Source organism: Lonchura striata, chromosome 2 (assembly GCF_046129695.1).
Source record: "Lonchura striata isolate bLonStr1 chromosome 2, bLonStr1.mat, whole genome shotgun sequence".
Classification (NCBI taxonomy): Eukaryota; Metazoa; Chordata; class Aves; order Passeriformes; family Estrildidae; genus Lonchura; species Lonchura striata.
This window is the reverse complement of record NC_134604.1, coordinates 106,708,074-106,733,028: the sequence shown is the minus strand read 5'-3', so window position 1 is coordinate 106,733,028 and position 24,955 is coordinate 106,708,074. Positions and strand designations below refer to the sequence as shown.

Genomic DNA, 24,955 nt, shown 5'->3' with positions numbered 1-24,955 from the left:
GTGAAAAGCTGTATTTTGATACTCAAAGTGGCTTCTTTTTGATGTTTGAACAGAACAGCTTGACACTTTCCTTCTGTGAGAAACAAAATTAGGATCAGCAGTTGTTTCTAATTACAGGAGAAGCTGGTTTTGATGTTTTGGGAAAAAAATGGTTCTAAGGTAACACAAATACCCTGTTTTATTTTTCCTTCATGTTCAGAGGAATATCTGGTATGTTCTTTGACCAAAAAGCAAGGAAGTTAAAATGAAGAAATAATAAGCAGAAGGTGAATTTCAGCATTTTCCTCTTTATGGGAAGAATGATATTTTTTGGGCTAGTGTGAGTTACCAGTTATATCTCACTGTATATGTCATGGAATCTTTTTTTCAAACAGACAGTTTTGCAGGTGGCACGATGTGTGATGATCTCTCAGGGTAAATGTCCAACCTTTTGACATATGTTTGACCATTTTTCTTTCTGGTATTTAATCAGTGTGTCTTAAATTCCTGCTGTGCATTGGGATCAGCACTGATAAGATTTTTAAATGTTATTATAAATCCCTCTACTCCTTCATATGTGGTCCATATGGCATATTATTTCTGATGAAAACTGGTATATGTGGCACATTCCTGTGATGTCATTCAGATGTGGGATTCAGCTCTGACAGAGTGGTTGTGTTTTGCAGAGAAATAATGATGCATCATAAAACATAAAAACTATTAGCTTTTTTTGCTGGTAGTGTGGTTTGGGGTGGGGCTTCCCTCCCATCTGGACCTGTCATTGAGGCATGTGATCAAAAACAAAACACTGATGCTAGGGAACCACATCATATCTGTGCTCACTAGATGACAACTGTGAAAGCTTGGCATCCAAGTGCTGTGAGACAGTTGATAAAATCAACTCCCTCAGCCATTTGTATTTTGTATTCCTTGACTAATTTAGAGGCAAAAAAAAAAAAAAAGTAAATTCAGTATTTATTTACTAAAGAGGATTTCCTATGCACTCTTTTACAAGTTGGGGGAAGTTCTTTGGAGGCAGCAGAATCTAAACTGGGGCTGAGCACAGCCAAGTGGCCCTTCTGGTCAGTGACTGTAATACGTATATCGGGCCTGATGGTATGAATCCAAAAATAACACTTCTGTGTTCCTGTACTAAATGTTCCAGAGCTACACAAATCTGCAATATAATCCACAACAGACATTGTTGATATGAATGATTTAGAGACAGAAGGATTCACAGAAAATAATTAGTGGTATTTTGTGCATTTAAATTATAGTACTGATAAGGTGCATATGGATGAAAAAAACTTGCATGTTTATATGGAATTTCAACCAGGATTTAGATCATTGTTCTGAGCTGAGCAAAAAAAGGTGAAATTGTCTCGCTTGTCTTGTGATTATGGTTAAGAGAAGACAAGAAAGATGGATTAAATGTAGGTGGAGAGGAAAGGGTAGGAAAACCAATGTAATTGTTGAATTGGAAAAGTGCAAGACTCTTAGTTTGTCTTCCCTAAGACACAGTTGTATAAAGGTCTGTATTGGTGAAGTGCAAAATTTTAGGGAAGGAGAAAGATTTGTAATGTAAAAATGCTCTTGTTTTTTATCTACGTTAGTATATGCAAATTTAATATCACCATATTTCCCTCCCCCATCTCCTCCTCTTCCTGCTAGACTGCAGAAATATTTAGGACAAACATCACCTGCCTTCTGAGAAGGATATCTTACAAGCATCTTTCTTTGACTCTTTCTAGCCACATGTTATATTCAGACATGTTAGTTCATTTTGTTTATTAGTTTCTATGTTGCTATTAATTCTTCCCAATTTTTCTTATCAAGGTGTGATTAATCTATTTTACTAAATTATGATGGTTTTTGTATGAATTTAATAATTTTGTATGTCTCTAATAATTAGAATGGTTTATACATAAGCCAGAATTGAAAGTGGAATCTAAGGGAGCTGTGCACATGACTTTTCATTTCCTTGGGTGCTCATTACCCAATTCCTTTGAAATTCTTTCATTAGCCAATCTTAAAATCACAAATCTTAATTAAAATAACAGGACAGCCTTTGGAGACCTCTTAGCATAGAATACAAAGCATTTAGTTTTTATTATGAGAAAATTGGGACTTTTCCACTGCAGGGTTCACAGGAAATGTGTTCTCTTGACTTCATGTTTCATTGTTTGCCCATTTCTGAATTCCATGTTTTATATGATCATTGTTAGACTTTGCTGTAGGGTTGATCTTCAGGGATGCTATTAAAAAATATATAGGATAAATTATTCTTTATCCTTTTCATCCTTCTCATCATTTTGAATGATGGATAAATCACCATTTATATTATCATTTTGAACCCTCCTTCCTTCTACTGCATTGCATAATAAGACTTTTTCACTGTAATTATCGTTTTCAGCAAAAAACCATACCAATAGTAGATTATTTTTTTAGCACTATCGCAGAAAGAAAAGAATGAACAGCAGGACTTATTTCCAGTTCCCTGTACTTCAAAAGAATTGTAATGGATTATTAAAAGTAATGTGAAAACAAGCACTTTTTTCACAATACTCAACAGAAAATGATGATCTTTCCTTTTAGTGCTTTTCTACTGACACTTCTCCTTGGAGACATTCTGACTTCATTTCAATCTTCCTCTGTAGTTTTTTTTCTTTTCTTTTCCAAATTTATTTGTATTTTGTCTGTGAGGGATGCACTGTTAGGAAGGTAACACAGCTAGAGGATGCCAGTCCTTGCAAGGGTTGACCATCACAAACTGTTCCTGGGCAGCACCTGCTGCCAGTGTTCTGTCTGCTGGTGTTCTTCCCATCTGCTGGTTGTCTGGGGTTCTGGGGAGGGAAAGAAAAAGAAAAAGAAAAAGAAAAAGAAAAAGAAAAAGAAAAAGAAAAAGAAAAAGAAAAAGAAAAAGAAAAAGAAAAAGAAAAAGAAAAAGAAAAAGAAAAAGAAAAAGAAAAAGAAAAAGGAAAAGAAAAAGGAAAAGGAAAAGGAAAAGGAAAAGGAAAAGGAAAAGGAAAAGAAAAAGAAAAGGAAAAGGAAAACGAAAAGCAAAAGAAAAAGAAAAAAAAGAAAAAGAAAAAGAAAAAGAAAAAGAAAAAGAGGAATAAGAAAAAAAGAAAAAGAAAAAAAAAGAAAAAAAAAAAAAAAGAAAAAGAAAGGAAAAAAAGAAAAAGAAAAAGAAATAAGAAAAAAAGAAAAAGAAAAAAAAGAAAAAGAAAAAGAAAAAAGAAAAAAAGAAAAAGAAAAAGAAATAAGAAAAAAGAAAAAAAGAAAAAGAAAAAGAAATAAGAAAAAAGAAAAAGAAAAAAAGAAAAAGAAAGGAAAAAAATAAAAAGAAAAAGAAATAAGAAAAAAAGAAAAAGAAAGGAAAAAAAGAAAAGAAAAAAAAAGAAAAAGAAAAAGAAAAAGAAAAAGAAAAAGAAAAAGAAAAAAAAAGAAAAAGAAATAAGAAAAAAAGAAAAAGAAAAAGAAAGGAAAAAAAGAAAAAAAGAAAAAGAAATAAGAAAAAAAGAAAAAGAAAAAAAAAGAAAAAGAAAAAGAAAGGAAAAAAAGAAAAAGAAAAAGAAATAAGAAAAAAAGAAAAAGAAAGGAAAAAAAGAAAAAGAAAAGAAAAAAAGAAAAATAAAAATAAATAAGAAAAAAGAAAAAGAAAAAAAGAAAAAGAAAAATAAATAAGAAAAAAAGAGAAAGAAAAAGAGAAAGAAAAAGAAAAAGAAAAAGAAAAAGAAAAAGAAAAAGAAAAAGAAAAAGAAAAAGAAAAAGAAAAAGAAAAAGAAAAAGAAAAAGAAAAAAGAATAGAAAAATAAAAAGAAAAAAAAGAAAATCCAATTGGGAAGAGGTCCATTGAAACAATTCAGAAATAACTGCTAAGCAGTATAGAGGTTAAATGTTAAAACTAGTTTTTAGTTTTAATTTTATGGTCTGCACTGAAGTAAAGTTGAGGTAATGAAAGATGTAGTTAACTATACTATAATATGACTATATTTTCTCAGAACAATTTCTATTATGTTTGATAATAACTTTCATTTTTAGAGGCTTTTAGATAAAGTGTCCACATCAATGTGGAAAGCTGCTTTTCGAAAGAAATTAATTGAGAAATGTAAGATTTTTTTTAACAGATTCAGCCACAGTTCTGTCTGGCACATTACCAATGATCCAGGAAAATACTCTGTTGCAATTCTGAAGTACTCTGGTGTACTTTTTAGTACTTTTTAATATCCAGTTCTCTCAAATTATTCCATCAGTCTTAAATATCTCTAAGAATGTAGCCATCTGTGTATGTCAGTCCATTTGTGTTTGATGACAACATCTAGGAGAGTGATCTTTTTCTCTACAATAATTCTTAATGTTTAAACTTCACTTTCTTAATTTGGTATGACTTAATGCAAACTGCTTGATCACTTAAAAATAATGACACCAAAAAAATCTGAAAACATTATTTAAAATTAAGATCTCCATAATAAAATTCTGGTTAAATTTATGCTCCTATGGGAAAGAGAGGAAGAGAGTAATATTTTGAAGCCTATTAACTGAATTTCAATTTACATTTCAGAAAAAACTCACTACTTTGGAATTGTCTGTGAAAATGTAGAAGGGTGTTTTTGTTGTTCTTGTTATTTTTGTTTTAGGTTTGTTTTTTTGGGGTTTTTTTGGGGGTTTTTTTTTGTTATTTTAGTAAGTGAATGGAAGAGACAAGACCGTGTGTACAGGATTTTACAGGAGAAGGAGAGGATGGGGAAAGGCAGGGGGTTAGAAAGATGTTCCCAGATATTTTTGTCCACTCTTACAGATAGTGTGTTGCTGACCATAATATGTACAAAAAGGAAAGAAGGTATATTCCTCAGAACAAACTTCAAATTTTGATGGTTTATATACCCACTGCCTCTGAAAAATTAGGTTTATAAAGTGTACATCTAAGTACACCACCCAGATGTAGAGATTTTCATTATCCTTGCTATCCTTTCTGCCTTATTCTCATTTACCATTGATATCTGTCAATAAGCCATACTCTGTGGACATGTCTTACATGAGTTCTTAAGGTAGAAGCTTGCAAACTGTGCAGGGCAAGGATCCCATCTTCATATCCCTTTAAATATTATTTAGACACTGTAGATTCTGTTATAGAAAACCCAACAAACCTAACATGCATTAATTGTTTTGATAATATTTTAGCCACAATACAAATTCCTGGCATATCTCACTGAGTAATGAAAAAATAATTTGTAATTCTTATTCATAGACAGAAAATTGGGGCAGATCTTAGCAAAAATGATTGTTTGTTTCCTGCTGCTGAAATGTTAGATGGGTTATCTCAGACTTCCAAACCATTTGGCCATCAGAGAACAGACTGTTATCTCCTCTGACATTAATCTACTTGCAAAGGCTACTTTGGTGCACAGTTTCAAAATGACAACATGCACAATGCATCATAATTATGTCCCTTTCAGGAATAACATTTGCAGAAAGATTTCTGGAATGTATCATAATGTGTCTCTGAGTGTAGTACAGTGTCTCTGCATCTGTGGGAACTAAAAATAGCCTTTTTAAAGACGTCGTTTTAAGGGATGTTTCCCAAAGTATCACATGGGGTTCACAATATGTTTTTAGGGGTGATAAAATGCAGAATCATATGTATGCATAATAGACAGGCAACATTCAGTGTAAATTCAATCAAGAATGAAATGCTATTACATGCAAACACCTCCTGGGCTTGTGCAGAGGTAATGGAGCATATGAAAAAGATAAAGTGACAGCCAAGAGAGGAAGAAGATATGTGACTTTCTCTACAACTTTGTTTAATAAAGCTTTCAACATACATTGTGGGTATAATGTGTTGTTTTGTCTCCATCCAAACCACCTTAGTTTTTATTCCATGCATTTTGTAGACTGTAATTTGGTGACAATAACTTCTTTGCACAGCTCAGGAGTGATGAACAGGAATAACAAAGTCTGTTAATAAGAGAATGTGCATGTCCTTCCCAATACAGAGATCTTAGTTTGAATAGGTCAGGAAGAAAGTGATATTTTCCTTGTAAGAAGCATCACTAAGCATTCAGTATTGCATATTTAGGGGGAACATATATGAGAAGGCTGATTATAAACCAGTCTGTGTGAGAGCCAGGTGAAAAAGAGTTACTTATTTTCAGCCTTTCTTTACTTGTTACATTATTGTTTCTTCTGTGAAACATGCCTTATGAGATCTGTAGTTCTTGGAGTTTGTCTTGTGCATTATCAGTGATTTTGGTTCAGTGGCTTTGGTCTATGTTGTAAACTTCCAAGCCACACTGCCAGAGTGAGGAGCAGGTTTGTATTGCTCTGCCTGAGAAGGGCTGCAACTGCAACCTGATTCAAGGAGTCAGGATGTGGTCTCTTTTCCCCCTTGCTGTAGTTGGGACCAATCTCTTCAGACATGGGGAATTTATGCCCTTTTACTCCCTAAAGGGACATGCAGTTGAATTCTCAGATGAACCATTCACGTTCTCTCAATCTTGCCAACATTTTCAGACTTTCTCATTTCAGTGGAAAATTGTGATGACTAAATAATTGGAATATGATACAGTCATGGGAAGCATTTTAATATGTATTGTGATTACTTTTTTTTAAATTCCTTTATTTATCTAAGCATCAAGTGTTTGGAGCCTCTTCTTAGCAGCAGCTAGGAAATATGTATTAGTAATATAAATAATATGTTATACCAACATAGTAACAAATCAAACTCTTCCTGTTTTCTACTAAAAGAAGATTTATTTATAACACTACAGAATTCTCTATAATTTAGGGAAAAAAAATAAACATCTTGCATAGGATTTGGCATATATTTGAATGAGGACAACATTGCTCTTCATAAATATTTTGTGTCTTACATAACTCTTTATTGCAATAGATCTTTTGGTATTTTATGTTACAGAATTTGTATTTTATAGAGCTGTAACAAATACAAGAACAAATAGGTTTTAAATGGGACTAAAAGAAGGTTTTATCACAGTTAAGAGCATAATGCTTTACTGTATCAAACCATCATTCTTGTGTCTAACCCAGAAAAATGTCTGTAGTGGTGACATTAGGGCAGGTTGAACAGGGAGAATGTATCAGCCTGGCTGCCTTCTCCTGAAGTTACCCTTGTACTGCCCCATCTGCAGCATGCTTAGCTCTTGGATTTGGGACATTAGGAGACCTTGTAGCATCTGTTTTTCAGCCTATTGTTGATGAAGTTGACCAATCCCTTTCTGAAACTGATGATTCTTTTAGCCCTCATGACAGGTTGTGAGCAAGCTCTATATAGTCAGTACCTGCTAAGAAAATAAATTTTTTTTTTTCTGTTCTAAAACAGTTTCTACTACAATAATGCAGCATACTCCTGTCCACTGTCTTCTGCCCTTATTTAAAATACACATTCAGGAGTGAAATTTTCATTTTATGTGACGTCATCAGGTTTCCTAAAACACTTTCATGAGGGATTTTATAAAAAACTTTATATATGTATGTTTCCTACCTGAACTAAATCATCATCCTCTGCATGCCAGGAGTTTCTCTAACAAGAAGCTGTGGAACACCAGTTTCAAATCCTAGTGCTGGAGCTATGGGATTGAAGCTGTGCACTATGGTCACACCTCCTGCCCCCGCAGCCTCTCACATTTCCCTCCTCACAGACAGGTTGTGTCACTCCTCATTACAGACCCATCTTATTCTGCAGACCTGGAATATAATTTCTGGGTTATTTTTTTGATTAGGTAATTAATTTTGTCTTATTATGAAGTACTTTTATATATAACAGGATTCCAACACCAATACAGCCTTTTTTTTCCTGTATTATTTGCATCTGTATGTTGCAGTGCGCACTTTACTGTTATTCTGTCACCAAACTTCTGAGAAACAATATGTCAGCTAAAGTAAAACAAGCTCTTCATGTCTTAGCTAAGAAATTGAGGCCAGCATTTTTAATATAATTAAAAATAGAGAAAATTAAGTACTAGCCTGCCATTTTGCACTGTCACTCCATACTACAAAGAAATTACAATGAAAATGATAGGTCAATTTTTATATCTGAGCTAACTTTGAGGAATAAATAATTTAGTAATTGTCCTTATTATTGACAGTCTTATTTTAATCTACAGGTATTGTTTCCCATCCTTCCTGTTCTTTCCTCATTGTTATCAAGTAATCAGAATAAAAGTTGAAAGAGTATTAGCTCCAAAAACTGCACGTGATCATGTTTTTATTCAAACCAACATTAAAAGTTCTGTGGAAAATGATGCTATAAATTAGCACAGGGTTCTATTTATTCTCTGGTCTGGAGTTCATAGTTGTTTTTTCTTTGCAAAGGAATGGTAATATACTAAAAAGTTCTTGAAGGAGATTTGAAATTCTTTGCAGTCCAGATTTTTTACATCAGGATCAAATAGATAGATAATTTCTGACCAGTTTCTGTCTAACCTGCTCCATAAGACTTTTTGTTCTCTGTATCAAAAAAAAAAAAACAAAACAAAACAAAACAAAAAAAAACACAGAGAAAAAAATATCTGAGAGATATTTATATATATATATAATATCTGAGAGATATATTAAATGGTGAGAATTTTTTACTCACCACTTAGCAATCTTTGGCAGTCAAAAGATGTTTGTCTCCAACCTTAATGTCCCCTGCTTCAATTTAAGGTAATTATGTGACCACAATGAAAATTGAGAACAGTTTACTCTCTCTTTGAGCAATAACCTTGAAGGGTGGTACTTCAGTTCAATTTTCTCTAGACTAAACAAATCCAGCTCCTTAAAATCTATATCTTTGTTTCTAGATTAGTGACCATCTGTCCAGTCATTTGCAACCCATTCTGATGCTAATCCAGTTTTCCAGCTAGTTATTTTAGTGCCTTGGACTTACTGATTTCTCATTTTTTTGACACTGCTTTCACTTATATTCCTTTTCTCACATTCTTGCTGCTGGTTGGTTTTTCCATCATTGTGAATATTAAAAATCTATGCTCTGCTCCATCAATCAATAATAGTGTTTATTAGACATAGGACAAATCTGTAAGTAGCTTCATTTGATGTTGCCTTCCTATATATTTGTATTCAAGTTATGGGGTTTTTTTTCCCATCAGTGTCATTTCCTTTTACATCCAAATTTCCTGCTTGTGGTAACATCACATAGGCAGTATTAGAAGCCTTGCTGTGGGCATCAGGTACAACTTCTACCTGTGGTTCACTGTTGATAAATATTACAGCTCTGAATGAAGGGAAATGCAGTTGCTCTATTATTTACTCTTGATAAATGGTTGGCTGTATTACTTGTTACTATTTTCCCTTCTCAAAGGTTGTTTAATCATATGTTCTAAAAATGAGGAATAGGAATAATTCACCTAGAATTTCCTGGGTAGTTTTCTATGCCTCTTTCAAAATGAGGTATATTCATCCCTTGCAGGTCCTTAAATATAACAACTAATGTCCATGAGGTTTCTTGGGCCAGTTCCTGAGTATTACAGCTGAAATTCATGAGCTGTCACATCAGAATTCATATTGAGTTAGATAAGAACGATGTCACACCAAAAACAAAGTTAGCAGTGTATGTTTATTGTATTTCACACAGAGACCTTCTGCCCTGAAGCTGTTAACATAAGTATTAGTGCTAGAACAAACCTTTTTTCAGAATCACTTCAAAAGTTTCGGTGACTGCTTTATTCTGTTTGGGTAAAAATGTTGAAGCAAAAGAAGTTTACAGACTTTATGGCATCTGCAAGAATAGTCTCCATCTTGTATAACATTACAGAAGAGAAATGAGCTATAGCTTTGAAACTCTTGTTTCCATAAGGGGATAACAAACAATGTGGATAGGAGTAAATAAATATGTTTAGACTCTCTGTGATGGGTTGTAGTCCTTATCCAAATATTGCCTATTGTTTTATATTGCTTGTATGTATATATGTGTGTGTGAGCATGTAGGCATATGTATCTATATTTTAGGTACATATATTTCTTTCCTGGTACAAGATATAATGAAGACCACCATCAAAATAAATGATCAGGTAGTTAGAAAGATTGGTAACAGCAAATTCTGAATAATAGCCTGACTAAGCAGTGACTTTGATGTTTAAATAGTGAACAAATATCCGAAAATATTCTTCCAACAAGAATTGTAGGGAATACATGCAAGATTAAATTATGGTCAGTTAGTACAGGTGTCCTCAGGCTGCTCCATGAAGTTGTTCTGAACCCACCTTCCCTGTGCCTTTTCAAAGAAAATTACGTGGAATATGCAAAGATGGAGCCTTGACTCTGACGTCCTTCTCTCCCCTGCACACACATACACACACAGATGTTGTAGTACTGCAATATTGGGGGTGTGTCTCCATCACAGACAGGCTCACTGCAGCTGTTTTAAATGAGATAAAGCTGAGGGGCAGATGCAGGTAAGTGGTTCTGTATTCAGCCAGGTGAGACTCATCAGGTCTCATTAACTCAGACTAGTCCTGAAAGGCTCTGTACTGCTGAGCTGGCCCCAGAAATAACCCAGCTGTGCTCACACCATGCTCAGTGTTCATTAGTTAATTCTATCTGGCCTAAGGTAGTTCTTTACTGTTTCCACTGTACAGCTTCTTTCCTGGGTTGCATGTGGTGCAGAACTGGGGTTGACTCATTCATAGGTGATTGAGGATTGACTGCCTTTCTGGAGTGTGCCTGAAATATCACTCTTTCATATCACTGCTTTTCCTGTACTTCCAGCCCCTCTGTGTCAGGCCTCTTCCCTGCTGTTCCCACTCCTTCCTCTTCCTCACCCTTCACATACTGAGCTTGTGCTCAGTCTGAAGCATTCACCAGGGAATGTATGATGTATGCCCATTTTCAGTAGTACACTGGAGTCAGGGCACCCAAAGTCTTGGGCTAATGATGCTGTGGAAGTTGCTGCTTTTTTTTTTTTTTTTACTTTTTTTTTTTTTTCTTTTTCTTTGTTCAATATGAGTAATGAGTATGCTCATGTTTTTTGGCTTTTTGGGGTTTGAGGGATTGTTAATCTGTGGACAGAGATTCAATTTGGAGTTAATTCAATAAGCATGCTCTCAGCCAGAAACTCTGCAATTGTGTGCAAGCACAGAAAGCTCTGCTAATGTAGCTCTTAGGTGACTTTAGTTGTTTATGATAGAGAACATTCCTCCACAATAGTACCTTACATGATCTGATTTCCATATGCAATGGCTTACACTGTGGAAGACAATGAAACAGTTTCCTTTGATCTGTGGTGACATTAGAAAATATAAACCAACAACCCTCCAGAGAACAACCTTAGCATACATGGTGAATCTGTTATAATTATTTGTTATCTCTTAATGCCTGCACGTCTGCAGCAGTGAGTAATTAAAGTTTGAAAGGAAGGTAAAATTTTTTAAGTTATTACAGTCTTCACAGTTTTTCAAAACTGCATTTGAGTTTGGGTTATTTTTGTTTTGTTTTGAAGAAACATAAGGGTCATATTCAAAGTTAAAACATACTTTCGTACACAGTAATCTACACCTAAGGCTACTGAGTAAGAAAATATGATATCACAGTAGCTCTTCCAGTGTCAGGAATCCATTTAGAAAAAAAAATTAAAAATTTCTGACCACACATCTTCCCTAACACTACATTCTTAATGTCCTATGCTGCTGCTATTGGTGTCACATTTCTTTGGCATTCACTCTCAATATCACTTTAATTAAAATGACAACGTGTAACTTCAGATACCTGTACACCAACTGCCGTCCTCCATTCCTCACCTGCCCATCTTCAGTAAGGCAGCCCAGCGCTTTGCATTTCCACTGGCAGATTGTTCCTTTTCCATAGAGCTGTGCCCCTGTTACATCTGCCCTTCCTTGGCACAAGGCAGAGGCTGAGAGCAAAAGGAAGTCATGGGGGGAAGGTGGCATGGTGGGATCCGTGCCACTAGAAGTGGCCAGCCAGTGGCATCTCCAGAGCCCTTGAGACCCTTCCTGAGGAAACAGCTGATGCAGAGTACAAGGACATGCCAAAGCACATCCCCTAAACTTGTTGGGTTTGGTTTTTTTGTTTTTAACCAGAATATATCATGCTGTCATGGATAAATAAACTGATGTTGCTTTTAGCTGGTTCATCAGCACTACAGGATAACAGCATCTGTTCAGTCTGATGTGTAATATTTCTCTTTAATTTCTTAGTGCAGTTGCTTATTCCTGTTTCAGCCCATGTTTCTAGAGAGATCTGCAAATCCCTTGGATGTGGCTACAATTTGCATCTTTGTATTTTCTAGTGCTTGGAATGCAGGTATTTAGAAGGATACTCTGGAGGGATAATGTAGAAGCAAAATAAATGGTTGATTCCTAAAATCAGTTTTCTTTTGTTAATAATTAATAGCTGACCAAAAATAATTGCTTTCAAATGTAGGTCTCAAAGAAAAATAACTCTTATTTTACTGTGTGGTGAAAAAAGCCTCTGGAAAGAAGTGTGTCTGCATATGTATATGTGATAATTTTCAAGAGAAAAGAAGGAATAAGGTCAAAAAGTTGTGTAAGAAAACATTGCCAAGATAGATACATTTTTCAGTTCCATAGACTGTAAAATAGCTCCCCGTTTTGCAGGCTGCTATTTGCAAAAAAACAGTGACCTCAGTCTGGAGTCCTTCCAGGATTCAGCTCTTGAAAAACTGCTTGTCACAATCTAGCATTTCCATAGGGAGATACAAATCATTAATTTTTAAAAATATAACACATTTGAGAGCTCTTGTTTCCACCTCCCAATATGGCCTTTCAGCAACTGACTTTGTTATGGTAGCAGGGCGGGGGAGAGCGGGAGACAGGGTCCAGATGCATCATAACAGCCTCCCAGTTAATTTGGGCTCTCCACCCTGGAGAACTGCATCAATCCTCAGATAATCCTCTATATGGGATGACATTTTCTTGCACCTTCGTAATTTAATGCGTAAAAAGTGAAAATATCACATATCAGATAAGGCCAAATTGCCAGGTAAATTAAACTTGAAAATTATTATTCCAGGATTTTTTATGATTCTCTGTACTGTACTTCATGTCAAATTATGTCAGTGCTACTAATGTGAAAAACACCTTATTGGCACTGGAAAATTACTGCTCAATGTAAACCTTAAAATCAATCTGAATTGACTGATAAAGATGACCACTTTATACCAGTGAATTGTTTGCAGCCAGTGCCATAAGCCGATTTAGGAATCGAGGTCTGTGAATTAAAACAAACAAACAAAAAAAGCCTCTCCTGTTGAAAAGCAGCACTAGAAAAATGGATTATGTACAGTCATTCCATCATCAGTTATTTTCCAGCCTGACACCATTTTGGAACTGCATAAAGTGATTTTATGAATGTGGTCAGAATTTTTTACACAAAGCAGTGTACAGTATAGTTTGTTGTTACACTAAGGCTCATCTTTTGTAGTACATGGGAGAGCAAGAACATGAGAACTGTCTAGCAAAAAACCTGGCGACAAATTTATTTCTTTGTGGAACTGTAGAAATACCATGTCTATAAAATGTTTCTATTTTACAAACATAACAGGAACTAAGTGTAAATAAAAATACTGCAAGATACAGTTTTATACCTATTTTCATTCCAGTGTCCCAAGAAAAAATTGAGTGGCTAAAAAACAAGTTCTGTTCCTCCAAAGCAAGGGAATTTCAGCCATAAAACAATAAAACAATAGTTTCCAATGCATAATCATGTTTGTGGAAAAAATGTGTTTCCAAACAAAGATAATAGAGAATTGACCTTTCATATTGTCAGGGGAATTTATTATATTTATAAGTGTTTTGTAATATTATCTCAAGAAATTCTTTTCTTCTGTTTTGAACAGATAGCGATATTCAAGCTTATTGCACCTCTGGCCTGTTACTCTTCAGTTAAAGAACAGAAATCAGAGGAAGGTCCTTAATTTTATTTGTCTGGTTCCATCTTTGTTATTACAAAGGCCCACCATAAAATCCCTATCTATCCCTACTCATATATCACCATGTGTGTAAACATGAATCAACATAAAAAGCAAATTGTTTTTTCCTGCTTTTATTATCATAGTGTCAATCTACTTTATCAGTGATTCTCTCTGTTTATATCAGATTCATTCCTGAACTGTCATTCAGATAATAAAATTGTATTTTCTGAAAAAGAAAAATGCTCATTTTTCTTCCACTGGAGTAGCATTATGTGGCTCCTCTGCAAGCTCCTAGTCAGTGTCTGTACCTTATGCCCCAAGCAATGTTTACAGATGAAATACATTAACTGTTCATAGTAAGAGTTCTTGTCTGAACAAGAAGTAGCTCCAGTATTTTGCTTAACTTTATGCTTAAACACTCCTCTCAGTCAGAAATTTTTTTAAATATACGTAAATTATATCTCTGTGAGGGAGGGGAACCAAGTAGAACTGATACTGATTTGAGGAAATCAGTGTTGAAAATTCATCTCAGATAAACTGGCATTATATGGGATGTCATTTTTTTTTTAAATTTCCCACAGAATCATAGATTTCAAGGTCAGAAAGGACAAGTTTGTTCATATACTATATGTTAAACCAGTCCATGTGATTTTACATAGAGATTAATCTTCCTACTTTCCAAACTGTGTCTATTAAAAAAATAATAATTAAAAAGTTCTGTTAATAATCTCTTATATTCTTTAGTGATTTGCTCCACATTTAAACATATTGGCTACTAAGAATTTGCATCTTATCCATTTAAACTTTATTGTCTTCAATTTCCAGCCAATATACCTTTTCAATGCTATTGTTTCCATAGTTAATAGCTATTGTATTATCAGGAAACTATCTTCAGTTGTTTTTAGCATAGCAAATTTACCCTCTGCAGCAAGATATAACCAAGAGGCAGCCCCATGAAATGACAGAAAAGTCTAAAATTAGGCATAATTGCATAACGAAGGGGCAGCACAACTTGACACTCATGCCCAGCTGTGCTGCTGCCCAGCTCTACAATAGTGCTGTTTGCTGTGCTCCTCTGCTTTGGCTTTTGCCTGAGAATAGAAGCCCTTCCAACCCACTCTGCAGAAATTTAAAATCCAGTACCCATCTTTGCAGTAAGACCTCCATCACCTGCCTCCTGTGAATATGTGCTTTAATCTGACAGATGTTGTCCACCAGCATTTCCAAAGGTATTCACTGGAAACGCAGGAGGGAGAGGTGCTGCCTACTCTTATTCCCTTATATATTTTCTAGAGGAGAAGGCATTGGTGACACCCCTGCTTCCAGGTGACACAGCTGCCCTTTGGCCAGGAAGGGCAAGGGTAGCCTGAGGTGCTTAGGAACAGCCCTGCCAGCAGGTCAGGGAGGGGATCCTGCCCCTCCACCCAGCCCCTGTGAGATGAACCTGGAGTGCTGTGTCCAGTTCTGGGCTCCTCAGGACAAGAGAGACCTGGAGCTCTTGGAGTGGGTAAAGTGGGAGGCAAGAAAGATGAAGGGTCTGGAGCATCCCTGTGGTGAGGAAAGGCTGAGGGATCTATATATACATTTTCTTTCTTCCCTTGCTATTAATGAAATATGCACATCAGAATTTTTCAGGTTTCCACCTTTACCTTTTGTATTATTGTTGACTGCAATTAAGTACAGAGCAACAGAAATGTGGAGAAATAAAAACTAGAAGTCAAACAAAGAAACAAGCACAACCAAAAATCAGCAGTAATAATAGAGAAAAAAAGAAAGTGTAGTTCTGTCAAAATATACCAGAAAAGTTTAAGTAACAAAACTAGACTTCATCTTTTGACATGACAATGAGATATGAATAAAGATCCACCTTACTAGAGTTAGGTTAAAGCTATTTCAGAATTATTCCAACATTTCTTATCAGATAGAGTAAATAAGAAACACTTTTCCTTCCCCCTACTCCTTACCTACACACAGAGCTAAATAATATTAAGTTCACTGTAAGAAAAAAATTGTATAACAGTTTATTTTTCAAAAACAAAGACAAACAAACCAGAATAAATCCTCTTTCTTCATTTTAAATTTTTTTGAGAAAAATATCTAGTTTCCTAAGGAAAACTCACCTATCATCTTATGCTGTGCCAATCAATTTTATTCTCCTTAATTATTATTCACTTGCTATTACTGGAGAAACCTTCCAATAAAAGTAATCAAAAATTTCCAGAAGATCTAGTAGAAACTGATGAAGTCATTCTATGAGGGTTTTTTTAAAGCATAAAATTGATTCAATCTAATAATTTCCCTATAAAATTGGAAAATTGGTAGAGCATCTTTAGTCAAGTTGTTAGCTTTCTTTCTCCGTAATTGTTAGTTATTTTCTTCAATTAAAATCCAGCAACAAATATCTGTTTTCTTATATTCATAGCACAAAAATGTGTCTACCCAATGCTATTTTACTTCTGTCTAAAAATGTGACAAAGAACTGATAAGTATATAATCAAAAAAACAAAAGCTAGTAAAGACTAAAGCTGAAGCCTTGAAAAACAGAGCATCTGTCCTTGGTAATACACATTTTTAAGTGCGTTGGAAAAGCCCTTAATTTGAAAAACTATTAGTTAAAAAAATAAAAAAAGTAGTACATTTTGCAAAATCACATTCCACAAATGGCAGCTGTACACCAAGATTTCAGTTCTGCTGACTGAAATAAAAACTGGGGAAGCTCTGTAGCTCCTAACACCAGTTCGCATCCGCTAAGTTATTTAATGGGATGAAAGGACATCAGATACCCTGGAATAGTTTTGTCTGGTTTAAATGCTTGTTTACTGCAAGAAAAAGTAATACTGGATGGCCACATCGTTTGGGGTCAAGAGGCTGTAATTCCACACACAGTTCACATATATCAGATTTACTGTTAGAGCTATAATCCTGTTTCAGTCTTCAGTTCTTACATGTGATCTATCACTGCGTTCTAGTGGAATGGATCTCATTATAGCCAAACACCCAAATCTTTAAATGTTGTTCTACTTGTTACAGATACATCTTTAGCTTTATTCCTTTTTTTTTTTTTTTTTCTGGCGATAGCTATAATAGAGCAAGTTCCTTTTATCGCAGAATGATTCATTCACAAGCCATGTTAAACTGTAATCTTTTTCTAGTCTCCTCTCCATCTTCTCCATCCTGGATTCTGGATGGACTCCAGTGCAGTCCATCATGGCATCTCAGTTATAATGAGCAAGCTGCTGATGACTTTGGAAGCACATCAAAAGGATCCTCTTGATGTGCTTCCAAAGTCCTTTCCTACAGACAAATAAATGGGAAGCAGGGTGAGAGGGAGGATGAGAGTTATCCCAGCTCCCACCACCATCATCACCTTACTTTTTTCCATCACCTTAGCTTACCATCACCATCCTTTTTGGTCAACACAAGGAGACTCAAATTAAGCACTCCCTGTTTTGTTTGGTTTGATTAGTGTGCATCAACAGCATGTTGCACACCTTGCTTTCACAACCTCCTGGCATGAACAGGGCTTCCTAGTCATAAAGGAACATTCACAATGCCATCAACATAACTGAATGAGTGATTGTCACCAAAAAGAACACACAAAAAGTTCTATGGTGCTTTTTCATGCATCTCATGCAGCAGCTGATAAGTTGTCACTGGTGGCTACCCCCAGCATCACTGATGGAGCTGATATAGTCCCATAGACAGCAATGAGAGCTGCTGAGGTAGTTCTTTAGGTGGCCCTAAGTGGACATAAAAGTACATACTTAGGAAAACTTGCACTGCATAAAGCACTCTGGAAAAATCAAATTTATAGTGTCTAGTCTGTTAAAGTTCTGATTTCACTGGTAGGCACCAATCATCTATCAATATTGCTAAATAGTTGTTCTTGAGCCTCATATTTTCCTGAAACTGTCCATGCTTTGGAGGGAAAACAGAGAATAGTTAATAGTCAAAAGAAAAGTTGTCTCAAAAGAGAAAACTCCTCTGCATTATATTTCTTTCGTTCTTTCGTAATTTTATGTTTAAATATAGAGAGTATGTAAATGACCATTTTCACTCGTATTCTCTTCCTGCTTAGTGACAAGAAAACAAATTCAAATTATGTTTGGGAGGAATATCTTAACAAAGCCAATTTTGTTATGCAAATGAATTGTAGGTGTTACATATCTTCATTTTCTGAAATTGTTAGCAAGTTTTTCCAAAGCATTCTTTCTTTCTAGGTGTGTGTATATAACACATTTTATTTAGAGAACCAATCAGTCACAAGAAACTTAGTTGTTTAAAGTAAAAGTTGTCTTGACTATACATTTTGGAAGTTATCAATTCATTTTTTGTTTAAATTTAAGGTTTAGAGTCTAAAGTTTTTCAAAAGATGAGCCAATAATTTCCTCAGCAACTAATTAATAGAATTATGCTTTTTCTGAGGATATCATGGTGAGTTAGTTCAGAGGAGCAAATCGCTTCATAGAATAAGAAATTTATCTTCCTTTTCCCTTATATTCTCATATTAATCATCCACCTGTGCTCTTGTGGTTCACTGGTTTGTTTCATTAAACAAGGTTGACAGTGGGCCAAAACAAATCATCCCAAATTCAGTTGTGAAGTCTTAAGTCTTCAGACATGGGTTGTAAATGACAAAAGTTCTTCCAGTTTGCTGTTAACATGGAAGAGCAAAAATATAAGTTGCTGTGTTGCCCAAACATATTTTTTTTGATCACTCACTATTAGCATTCTTATACTTAGTATAAAATAGATAACAAGCTATATTTGACTGGGAGCATGTAAGCAGAAACCTTAACTCTTGTTGATATGTTTGAGTTCAGCAAAGGGAGATGGAAAGTCCTGGCTTTGGTGTGGGAAATGTTTCTTCAGATACTAAAGAGTGAACACCCATAATCAACACTAATAAACAACTGGTCAAATGTGTAAGTCTTGAATTCAGCTACTCCACTTTGGTAACACCATAAAGTCAAGAAAAAAAAAGGAAAAAAAAAAAAAACAACTGGATACATTTAAAGATCCTATTATATATAGAAACTAACATGCCCAGAGTGTCAAATATGCAGGCTGTATATTATAAAGCTAGAAAATATTTTAAATCTCAGACTCAAACCTTGAAGTCCCATCAAGAATTTGTCACTCTTCACCTGTTTCAGTTTGCCACTTTATTTTTTAGCAATTTTTATGCAAGTTATTTCAGTTGCTGACTTGAACAATTTGTTCCGTACCTCAACACCCATTTTGTGTAAGAAAATCATAAAAGCTAGGAACCTGAAAATTGGATTTTTCTTTTGAGCAGCTGCTGTCCGCAAATGTGGAAAGATTATTAAAAATGAATAGTATCACTTTCTAACAAACTCTAGGTAGGTTGCATGACTGTATCTCATTACTCATTATCATACATTACTGTGCTATCACCAAGCTTCATTATGTTGGTATTCATAAATATATGGAAGAAAAAGGAAAGCTCTTTTGGGGTTTAGAGATGTATTTGTACAGCTTTGCATGTCAGTGGTCCTTCACTGCTGACCTACTCATGTGAAGTTCCATTTATAATTAAACAGCATTTCTTTATTGAAATGTGTTATATAATGTTCTGGAGAATGTGGTTTTGTTCCTTTACAGAGGACTAGAAAAGTGTTGGTAGAGACAAATTTTATGCAAAAGAATTTGTTTATTAAAAACCCCACAACTTTTAGTTTAACTGACTCCCTAAGTCATTGTGCTTGTACTTTTGGTGACCTAGTGGGGATTGGATAGATTTCTGTTTCATTTATTTTGAAAGTAGTTTAATTATAACTTTCATTTCTGTATTGCCCATTTTTATATAGCACATTTGTTTCCATGTGCTGACATTCCAAATCAGAGGCATCTGGTCTATTGCATCTGCTGTGTCTCCACCAGGGTGCCACTATTAATGAGTTTTTATTCCTATGGCTGTTGTAACAGTAACTTCTAATAGTTTGCACTTAGTTTTCTGTTGAGGATCTGAGGGATGAGGATTGTTTTACAGTCTTAAATACTTGGCTGGATTAGTAAAAGTTTTTTAAAACTATCTCAGGTATTAATTGCTGCTGATTTTGGTTTGTAGGGGTTTTGCTGTTTGCTTTAGATCATTCAGCTAATACTTTAAAGCTATTCCATTTTAATTTTCCCCAATAATCATATTTAGTGATCTTTTAGTTTGTATTCTTCAAAGCACTGCTCTTCCTAGAATAATTAACTGTATTTTTATAACCCACAAAATCATCTTGCATGATCAGTTTATCCAGTCACAGAATATTTTTCTGAATATGATAACACTTGAAGTGGAGCTCAAGTGTTGTTGTTTATTTTCATGCTACACTACTGGAAGAGTTACAAATTATGTGTTTTAGTAGCTACTTTTATCTAAGTTTCTATTGGGGTTTAGTACATAAACTGTAGGTACCATGTGGAACTTGTATGTACGAAATCTGTAAGACTGTACAAAACTAGACCAATAAACATTGTAAAAATTTTGTAATTGCATTTGGAAAAATTCTACTGAATAAAATAGGACATTGTTTGGGTAAAGTTCTCAGATACTTTGTATTAAATCAAAGGAAAAAAATTATTAGGAAAATCCTGCTTTTTCTAAGGGTAAGAAATCTGTTTTACAATTATGTATTATTGTCTTATGAAAGGTCTAAGAGTCTTCAGATCTGTTTATAGTGTTAAGAGTTTGTGTCCTTGAACTTTCAAAAATATACTCCTATGCATCCAGAAGAAAATAATTTTATTCACATGAAATGGTAGAGGGAAGGCTATCCACACAATCCATACAGGGATGAGATTTTTATATCCCCAAGGGAACAGCAGAACTAGCAAGACTCACTTTAAAGAGGCATTTCTAGTTTTCCTGAATGTTCAGTTCAGGAATTACAGATGGGTCTTGGGGGTGAATCCCTCTGTGAGCCCTTGGGCACAGATCAGCTCCATTTCCCCATTTTGGTACCGAGCAAATCTTTTCTGAGCTGTCCTTACCTAGTGCTTCATTTCTTACTATATGAAACATATAACAGGAGCTTTCTTTAGCAGTGGTAAAGCCACAGCATTTAATGTCTAGTTGAAGACAGGCTGGATCAGATAAATCACTATTTGTGTAGTCCAGTATTAAATTATATTTAGGAAACTTTAGGGAAGAAAGTCACTGCTTGCACAAGATCTTAGAATGATTTAGTTTGTTTTTCCTCCTCTAAACATTTTCTAGGTAGGGAAGTAGAGAGAAAGGGAAGCCACGGAATTATCTGAGACTGTTGTGTGTGTTTTAGTGTTATTCTGCACCATCCATTTTGGCAATATGTGTAATACAGATGCTGTTCAACTGCACTGGGACTGCTTTTCCTATTGTAAAATTCATGTCACTTGTCTTCTTCGAAAATGGAGTTTGGAAGGCACATAGATATCTAGAGATAGTAATGGCATCAGTAGATTTTATTTCTCTTATTAAGGAGAGACTACTAATGAGAAATTTCTTCTTTGCTTAATTATGCAAGCCGGTGTTTTAACTGCATGCCCCTGAAATTCAATCAGTATACAAGCTAAAAAATACCATCCAAGCTTTTGGGTATGACTTTAGAAAGCCAGTTATAATAGATTTTCAAAGACCTGATGCATAAGTTAAAAGCAAGATTTTCACAGGGTATAGCCAGATGTGTATCTTGAAAATTACCTTTTTTTTTCTAAAGAGATTGTAACTGAACAAAATGAAACTTTGTGGAGCTTTTAGTTTGCTTTTTATAGTACATGCTGTAGTTGCTGAAAGCTATATTCCTATGCCTTTTTGTTAATCTTATTGAACAGAAAATGGTATTAGGTCTTTATTTGTAGTCTTCAGCTTGGTGGAAATTATGCAACTATAGTCTGAAGTTGGAGGGTCAAATTTAACATCAGACTTGCAGGTCTTTTCTATCCAGAACAGTCAGTGAATAACAGCTTTTTAAAACCAACTAGGATTATTTAGAAAAAAAACATTTTAAGGAGAGGAGACTTTTAAGACAATAAAATACTCCAGACACTTTATCAACAGGCAGGTGAGAATGCTAGCAGATTATCTAACCAGTGACTCTGTAAACAGCCTAACAAATAGAAATCCTTCTCTGGCCTTTGCTGCCAGCTTGATATCTGTTGAAGTGTGCCTACTAAGTGTCTGATGGCACACTGCTCTGTTTTGATGACTAAAGGTTGTACACGGAATAAAAGTAATTTATAGTTCATCATTTTATAATAGATATTGCTGCTTCTAACTCCTAAGAGTGGGAAATCTTATTAGTATCTTTTCTGGAAACTCCATAATAGCTAGCTGAAGTGTCTGAATTTGGTCAGTCTTCTGAAGACATACTTGATGCTTCTTATCTGAGAAATGATTGTACTTGTCCTTGTTTGCTCTTCCCTAATGCTTTGAAATAAGTTAAATATGTACATAAATCTTATATGCCTTACTTTCCTTGAGTTTTCATTTTAATTTTATCTAAAGCTATTGTATTTTAGTTTTTATTGCCTTCTAAATACCACAAAGCTCATATTTTTCCCCATGAGAAACTCTTAATCCACTTCTTGATCTCTAGTCAGATTGTCTGGGCTTTATATATTGGTTTTAGTGGCATATAAATTATTGTGAATGTTAATTATTTTTTGGATAGGTAAGGGCTGAGGACAGAAAAAAAGTGACATTGACAGTCTTACAATGGATTTTAAACAACAGATGATAATGAAACATTAATGAAATATTACAAAATAAACAATTTATTAGAATTCATGAACTGATAGGAAAAGCCTGCCTTATCTGGCAAGAATGTAAACCTTTATATAGTTTTTTTTAAATACACAGTAATATATCAGATAATATAGAAAAAGAGACCCCTTCTATATAGCTTTATAGAGGAGAATAGCTTATTCTGCATAATTTGACGTGTTAAAAATGTAAAACTATTGCTACTTTGTATTTAGTCTTACAGGTTCTTTAAAAATTATATTTGGTATTTTAAAATTAATAACAACAATATTTAGAAGGTCTAGAGCAAATTCTTTGTATTACTTGAAACATCAAACAATCTTTTTGCTTTAAGTCAAGTTTGCACAAAAAAAAGTCCCTGTATGTGGTCTTCTCAAAAGCTCTTTATACTTTTTTCTTTATTTTATTTTTGAATTTGTGTTCAACTAGGCAATACTACAGGATCTGGAGCAAAGACGTCCCCAGCTGGATGAACTAATAACTGCAGCACAAAATCTAAAAAACAAGACAAGCAATCAAGAGGCCCGGACAATAATTACTGACCGCAGTAAGTAGTGATTCTGCTACCATATGGCATTTCAGCAAACATGGAAAATGTTGTCCTATCATATAAGCATAGCATTCTGCAGATACTTTATGCCTTTGCCAGGAGGAGAGTTCCAACAGGTGACAGTTCTCACAAAGCTTTTCCAAACTGCATGTAGAAGAAATGTCAGTGAAAGTCAGTGATCCCATATTTCAGATTTTTCACTGCAACTTCATAGTGGAAGGACATTGTACAAAATACAGAATGTGAGCACTGAAAATAAAGAACTACATTTATTCTTACACAAGGAGAAAAAAGAAAGAATTCACAGAGTATAGCCACAGGCTTGTAAGAAGCTTTCAATTCCATCCCCCGTAGTACAGCTGCAGGCTCTTCTTTCATCTCCCCTCAGCTGACGCACAAGTCTGATGATGCTCTGCATTACTCTATTATTTTGTCAGTTCTGTTTTCCCTTTCCAGATTTAGCCAGCTAGCTGTGCCTAAGGTGGAAAAATTAGTAGGTTAAGTTTTAGAAGAAGCCTATAGAAGACGTAGTGTTGTCACTCACTAGAGGACAAAACACTCTCTCAAGGTCATTTTATAGAAACAGCCCTATTGATGGACTGCTGTATATCTTCAGTTATTATCTCAAGTTCTCACCCCTAGAAACTAAGAAAAAATTGATTTTTTGATGGTCCTCAAGGTCTGCTATGGAGCTTAGAGAAGACCCAGGCCAAGTGCTTTGCATGTGGACAGAGAAAATATATTTTTGGTCAATGCAAACTGTTCTGTATATCCTGGCCTGGAGACCAGGGCTTGCTCCCTGAAACTGATGACTGTGAGGGCACAAATATAGGCTACATTTTTCTATCCCCATAATTGCAAACCTAATATATCTATATTCTTATTATCTCTTTCTTTTTATTCCATCAAGTATGTACATTGCATACTATGTTCAAATCAAAATGCATGTTTGTACTACATTGTTGGTAGTCACACATATAAATGCTAGTTAAAGTATATCCTATGTGCAATAGCATCCTTAAACTGGTATTGGAATATGCTACATAGAAAAGGAGAAGCTTTCTGTTTGAATTAAAATTTGAGAAGAAAGGGATAGTGCCTATATATTACATAAGAACATGTTGGACATGCAAATTAATTTTAGAATCACCTACTCTTTTGAATTCTTATAAATTTTGTACATATACTTTAACTTTACATGTTATGTAACGTAACATAAATGCTTATTCAGAACCAACACATGTAGTACTCCCATCAGTATTTTGTACTATGTTTTAATTTTTAATTGTGATACAAGTCTTCTGAAGTTAAGAATTGTAGACTTCAAAAAATGCAAGCATAATTCCTATATACTCATGTGAATTGTATGCATGACTAAATTTTGTTCGGTTGGAAAACTGCTCTTCACTTTAAGTGAATTTGCTGATTAAGAGAGATTAAATGCTTCTTTCTCATACAGCAAAGGAGAGCAGCTATCAGACTGTAAATCATGAAGGGGTAGCTCAACTATATAACAGATTTGGTCTGTGGCTGGTAGTGTGGTAAATACATTTTACATGATTTGTATTTTTTATCCATAACAAAATCCAAAGTTATCCATTAGTTTTGAACTTTAAGTACCAAAAATTAGTTTTACTGTGATTTAGGAATTAATTTTCTATGCTGAAATGATCAATATCCTTATCTATAAAAGTGCAACTTATGATGCAGTAGATACAGGTCATGTCCCTTTATATACTTTCAAGTACATCTTGGAATATGA

The 24,955-nt window shown here is 34.6% G+C and overlaps 1 protein-coding gene across 16 annotated transcripts in view; it reads left to right on the top strand.

The window, feature by feature from the left end:
* Positions 1 to 24,955, top strand: part of DMD (dystrophin) — a 1,151,138-nt gene that overhangs the window by 841,708 nt on the left and 284,475 nt on the right. For all 16 annotated transcript variants that reach the window (XM_077781657.1, XM_021553010.3, XM_021553014.3 and 13 more), the window contains one exon: positions 23,073 to 23,190. In XM_077781657.1, coding sequence (XP_077637783.1) covers positions 23,073 to 23,190 — 118 coding nt within the window. The remainder of the gene's footprint in view (positions 1 to 23,072; positions 23,191 to 24,955) is intronic.